The sequence below is a fragment of the Suricata suricatta genome, chromosome 1 (assembly GCF_006229205.1).
Source record: "Suricata suricatta isolate VVHF042 chromosome 1, meerkat_22Aug2017_6uvM2_HiC, whole genome shotgun sequence".
In the NCBI taxonomy this organism is placed as follows: domain Eukaryota; kingdom Metazoa; phylum Chordata; class Mammalia; order Carnivora; family Herpestidae; genus Suricata; species Suricata suricatta.
This window is the reverse complement of record NC_043700.1, coordinates 14,849,018-14,855,019: the sequence shown is the minus strand read 5'-3', so window position 1 is coordinate 14,855,019 and position 6,002 is coordinate 14,849,018. Positions and strand designations below refer to the sequence as shown.

Sequence of the window (6,002 nt, the reverse complement as noted above, 5' to 3'; positions counted from 1 at the left end):
ATCCAGAAGGCCCCTAACACCACCTGATTGTGACCTGGCCTCGAGATGGGGTTGAGACTTCCAGTTCCTTAGCCTGTCCCCATCGGCAGTGAGAGCCACTACATTAGGGCAGATGTAACCTGGGTTATCGTGGCAAAACAAAGCAGTGGATCTTTTTTTCCTGGGGAGATAAGAGTGAGTAGGCAGAAGAGCTTGGGAAGGAGGGTAAAGAACAGAAGGTGCAGAGGAATGCACCCCTCAAACCGCCCATCAGGAAAAACCTACAAGACGTGCCTGCCTTTGAAGCTTGGCCTACGATAGAGGGACTTGTTTCCAATGAACGACTAACAAGCTACAGCTACATCAACTATTTGGTCTCCTGAACCAAAATTTTCTAACTAGAAATTGTCATTATTTTTCTCTTGCTCACATACTTAGCAGAGTCAAATGCAAAAAACTGTCTCTGCCTCCAGGTCTTGATAAATTGTCACAGAGAAGACTGCTGGCAGGTCCTTTCTGTGCCCATGTATCTAATTCTAGCTGTTTTATTTCAGGCCCACGCCTCCCACCACTCCCCACATTTCATCTGTCCCCTTCTAATCCTACTCAACCAAGATTATATTAAACCTTACATTATTTAATAATGGCCATTTCACTCCTGTCCCTAACAGCTTCTTTCAGAATGAATTCCAGTCTGTATCTTCCACAGAGCCTCACATCCTAAATACTAGCCTGCTAACTGATTTTCAGTGAATGCTGTCTGCTTGTCAGATTGAAGTGTCACAGTTCTCTAACGGCACTAAGACAGAACATCCCCTGATCTCACAAAATACTTGAAGTTGCTCAGTGGAACCTCAGCGTCCCTGCAGATTGCAAGAAAGTGCATAAAATAAGGTGGGATTATGAAAGCTATGATCCATGCCACCATGTTGGGGCCTCAAGCATCACGGTATGAGGTAAGGCTGAAAGTGCATAGGCTGTTGAAGTGTGAAAGCCCAACCCGAAGCATTGCAGGTACTCACAGGATGCACAGTAGGACATCTGACATTCAGGAGCTGGGCCGCGGGGTTATAAATGAGTCATGCACGAAGATCTGCATTGCTGGTCTTATCTTTAAAGCCACATGGCAGTTAGTAAGAACTCAGTAAAACAAGGTGTGTTAAGTGGTCTTTATTGGGGTGTCACATTAGGTTTTCTTCATGATCAGTTCTTCAGTTAATCATACAAGTATGATAAGTTATTTTATATCTTAGGTGGGAATTTAAATGTAAAATAAATACAAAATACATCTGTGGTTTAATGAACACACAATGAAGCATTTTTTTCTGAGGTATTCCTTTCAATCTGGTTTTATCCCAGATCTCTCTTTTTACTTCCCGTAGGAAAAGTCTATTAAACCACACAATGGATCTGGAACCAATGAACTTGAGTTTCAATTACATTAGACGTATTTTTTGATCTCATCATACAATACCAATACAAAAGCTCCGCCCATGCCTCTCAACACATTGGACCAGGCACCTTTGAAGAAAGCCTTGGCTCCTTCATCTTTCGCAATCTTCCTCCAGCAGTCCACCGTCCCGGTGTACATAATATCCGCTGTGGAAACAAAAGTTGGTAAGGGCTCCAGAATTCTGGAGGAAAGCGGCTTTTCCTCTGAGAGACCTCTACACAGGGTCAGAAAAGTCAGTTGCTTGAGCTCTAGCCCCCAGCTCTCGGCCTCTAGCGAGCCTCTCCCTTCCTTGCATAACTCAGGCAGAGTCTTTTGTCCATCCTACTCCTTCAACCCAAGATCAAGTGAAGAACTGGCAGTTAAGCAGCTAACCCACAGGGGGTCAAGCTGTGCAGTCAGGGGATGGGGTGAAGAGGGGAAGCAAGCTGGACGGTCCCCCTTTTGATGGGTGAGAAGACAGGTGGAGTCTCAGATTCTGTTGCCCAAGATGACATGGTTAGGAGAGACACAACTATTAAGTTGAACCATATGGAACTAAGATTTGACTTTTTGACTTTAAAATGGCAATTTCATGTATTTCAACCTATGGAGACCAAAACCACTTCAGGCCGTCTCACTCAGCAAAAGCATCCCCTCCCACTAACACCTGTAGTAGCGAGATACCAAAAGCAAGAATTAGTTTTAAATAAACTAGCTAGTTATTCAGGTTTCTGTGTTTCTGTACCCAGTCCCTAAGGGAAAAGGGCTTAAGGCCTCTATACTACTAGATAGTTAATTTCACCTCTCAATATCTCATTTTTGATGTCCTTATCTCAATAGAAGCAAATTCTCTAAAGGACCCGTTGACAGCGAGAGGGGGGATTGATTACAAAAATTTTAACAACCAGAATAGTGAAAACTGGAAAGGGCACTGACTGGCGTTCTCCTTGGGCAGAGAAGTAAGAGAGATCTGTAGGTGTCAGGCTTACCCCCTTTCCGGCCAGACTGCATCATCATCCTACGGCGGACAGTGTCAAAGGGGTAGGACACCAGCCCTGCGACTGCTGTCACGCTCTGGGCAATCATCCAGCTCACAATAATGTGCACATTCTTGGGGTCAGGCAACATCCCTGTGAGCAGAGGCAAGAAGCCAAACAGCTATGAAGTGATTTCTCTCAGGAGCTCAGCAAAAAGCAAGAAGGGATGGGGAGGCCACCCTTCCTCCAACTCCATGCCCTACCCGTCCAGAAGAACCTGATCGTTGTGGGGCGCCTCACAAACTACCAGGCAGCCAGCCAAAGCTGGGGGCTGCCCTCGGGATCCAGGGAACCCAGAGTTCTGCCCAGGGTACAGGGCATGTTAAAGAGGCTCCCAAGTTCAACTGGGTAACTGACAGCTGGGGCAAGGGGGAAGCAGGCTCCCCTTCTTCCTCTCTGAATAACTCCAGGTCGGAGTTGATTTCAGTAGAGGACAAGGACAATCCTTTACCCATTTATCCACACCATGCCACCTCCTCATTCACAAGATTTAGTTTAGCCCAGGGGCTAGGAGAAAAACCAAGATTAATAAATATAAGGGCCTTTGTGAGTTATCCCCTAGGGACCTTCTTCCTCCCCACTCTGCACCCCAAGGCCCCTCTCTCACCCTTGGCAGTATCATAAACTCCAAAGTAGGCAGCTCTGTAGATAATGATGCCCTGGACAGAGACGCTGAAACCCTGGTAGAGACCCTTCAGGCCATCAGACTTGAAGATCTTGGTGAGACAGTCACCCAGACCACTGAACTCACGCTGGGCGGCACCCTTGCCCACGTCGGCAGCCAACCTGGTCCTAGCAAAGTCCAGCGGGTAGACAAAGCAGAGGGAGGTGGCCCCAGCTGCCCCACCGGAAGCCAGGTTGCCAGCAAAGTAGCGCCAGAATTGCTTATGCCGGTCCACGCCCCCCAGGAAGATCTGCTTGTACTTGTCCTTGAAGGCGAAGTTGAGAGCTTGGGTGGGGAAGTAACGGATCACGTTGGCCAGGTTACCCCTCCAGAAGGAGAGAAAGCCCTGCTCCTTGGGGATTCTCACCACACAATCAATGATCCCTTTGTACTGCTTCTCAGCACTGATCTGTTTGCTGGCATGCTGGACCTGTGGGGGGAAAGGAGGCAGGGCGGAAGGAATTGGGTGAGGATAGGAGGAAATGAACGCTTAGCATTCCCTGATTTTCTTTCTTAAATGGGGAATTCAGATATTAAGTCTAAATAAATATGTTATCTACTTGGATAACAAAAAAATTCCAATTTTGCCTCAATTACAAAGGCATTTGAGAGAAACGGTACTTTCCCAAATACACTGAAGAGGTTTAATTGTAAAGAGAGTCATGTATGCACTGCATTTTCCCTAGGTTCCAGAACTGTGTTAGGGGCTTAAATGGATGTAAAGGTCCCTGCCCTAAAGGGCACCTGCTCTAATTTGACAGGAAGGGCAGGGGCTAATGATTCCTCAGGCTCACGGAGTCTCCCTGGAGACCAGGTTCTAGTAGATGCTCTATAACAGAAGGAGAATAAATCCACTAGATACTGGAGCCTGGAAAATGTCAAGCGGATTATCCAAGTGATTAATTATTGAGGGGTTCGTCGCTGTTTGTAAGTGAGCAATTTGTTGGGGGTTTTATGATAATTTTGACTTCCAAACGGAGGCGGCCCAGTTTCTCACTGAGGGGCTCTTGCTTTCGGGGCAAGTAGATAAAAACGCCATGGAGACGATGATAAAGCAGAGAACAGGCTGCAGAGGAAAAGACTGGGGGTCAGGGTGAGACAATCTGAATTTATTCTAAAAACTGTTACTTGATCTCTCAAAACCTGTTTCTTTTGTTGCAAAATAGGGGGAATAAAACGTATCTTACTGAGGTTTTGCAAAGATACATAATATATATGTCAGCCTACAGCACAGTGCACGGGTAAATAATTATTTGAGTAATAATTATTTTGAGGTTTTTATTGTAAAAAGTGGATGCACAGGCAAAAAGGTGTAAGCAACACTGAAAATCAAAAGGAGAGGCCGACCTATGAGGCCTAAGCGGAGTGTCAGTGCTGTCCCAGGGGCAGGATCTGGCTGGCGGTAACCCACTCGGGGTGGCTTTCCATATATAGACACCCGAACGCAGGGCGCCACCCGACACCAGGAATCTGCTACTGACGCTGGACCTGTCTCTACGCAGAGGGCACCTTCCCCTGCAGTAGGCCGGGCGGCGGGGCCTGTGGCCTAGCACAGATTTGCTGCGGCCAGCCCGCCCCGCTCCCCCGCGCGCCCCGCCGGGCCCGCACCAGGCTCGCCCTGCTGCGCCCGCGCCGTCCTTACCTGCAGCAGCAGTTTGACCCTCTCGATGGGGGCGACCGCGGTCTTGGACACGGCAGCGGCGACGCCGCCGGCCAGGAAATCCTTCAGGAAGCTCAAGGCTTGGTCAGTCATGCTGACAGCCGGGCGCACACAGCCTCCGGGAGCCGCGCTCTCGCTCTCGCCTCCGCCCGGCCAGGCACGGCCACCCGCTCTCCGTCCCTGCGCGACGCGAAGGGGCCGTTCGCCTCGCCCCGCAGCCCTCCTTATATCCCCCGCCCAGCCTCTCGCGAGAGGAGGAGGGACCCCGGGGCCGTGCGCGCATTGCGCATTGGCTGGGCAGGTGCCTGGACACCCCCCTCGCCGCCCCCCTCCCCCGCAGAGGGCAACCGGGGCGAAGGCGCTTCCGGGAGGTAGGGGTGGGCCGGGGGCTGTGCCTTCAGCTTGGGACGTTTAAAGGGCAAATTCATGTTATCTGTCCCGAAGAGCAGAGGGAACACCATGTCTCTGCAGCATGTGGGCCGCTGTATTTATAGCACAAGGAGGCTTAGGCTGGGGCCGACCTGGGGACAGACACGGGACCGACGCCTCAAGCAGGGCTTACTTTAACCTCGGGCCTGCACGGGACCCGCTCCTAGCTAAGGGATTTCAGGCTAGTTTGGTTTTTTTGCCCTTGCTTGTAACGGTGTCCCTTACGAGTCTCACTGCTTGGATTTGGGCCCCTTCAGAGTTGCGTACTCTCGAAAATAAATCAAGATCCTCCAAAATAAATGCGAACGTCACTTGATGCTGTGATTACCTCATAATCTGGCAACCTGCCGAATCCCCTGTTCCCTCCGTTCAATCATAGAATCATTGATTCTACCATGAAATACTTAGGTCCTGGCATTCAGTGCCACTAGGCAAGGTCGAGTGCACGGGGTGGGGGGGGGGGGCGCTCCAAGAACAGGACACTTACAGGACACTTCTTTTGAAAATCCCTTAAGGGCTTAATGTGCTACTTTGCTGTGAATGGAATCTCAGAACATATTTTGGGCAGAATGTTCTGAGGCAGCTGTCGGCTTCTTGAGGGTCACCGCTGTTAGCCTTTCCATTGGAGTTGCTAGGTCACTGGGATATCAAGTAGGAGAAGGTTGAATCCTCGGCTGTATTTGCCTCTTTAATAGGCACCTGGGACATATGCTATAGATATGGAAATTGATTGCAACTTGGAGTTGGTTTTTTTCTTAATGTATTACTATGAACTTAGATTTTCTTTAACTTTTTTTTTTT

General features: G+C 49.3%; 1 protein-coding gene across 1 annotated transcript; it reads right to left on the bottom strand.

Moving 5' to 3' along the window:
* Positions 1–1,133: 1,133 nt before the first annotated feature.
* On the bottom strand, positions 1,134–4,985 carry SLC25A4 (solute carrier family 25 member 4). Its single transcript, XM_029934567.1, has 4 exons — positions 4,755–4,985; positions 3,056–3,542; positions 2,401–2,541; positions 1,134–1,578 (listed from the first exon to the last, which is right to left on the bottom strand). Exons 1-4 carry the CDS (start codon positions 4,863–4,865, stop codon positions 1,421–1,423), a joined length of 897 nt encoding a protein of 298 aa, XP_029790427.1. The 5' UTR covers positions 4,866–4,985; the 3' UTR covers positions 1,134–1,420.
* Between the last annotated feature and the right edge of the window lie 1,017 nt (positions 4,986–6,002).

Bases quoted from the DNA above. Each gene is read 5' to 3' on its own strand.
- SLC25A4 (XM_029934567.1), bottom strand. From the start codon at position 4,865: ATGACTGACCAAGCCTTGAGCTTCCTGAAGGATTTCCTGGCCGGCGGC. The intron at 3,543-4,754 runs GTAAGGACGGCG...TTCCCCCCACAG, and splicing joins GGGTCAAACTGCTGCTGCAG to GTCCAGCATGCCAGCAAACA. The intron at 1,579-2,400 runs GTAAGCCTGACA...TTGTTTCCACAG, and splicing joins GCAGTCTGGCCGGAAAGGGG to CGGATATTATGTACACCGGG.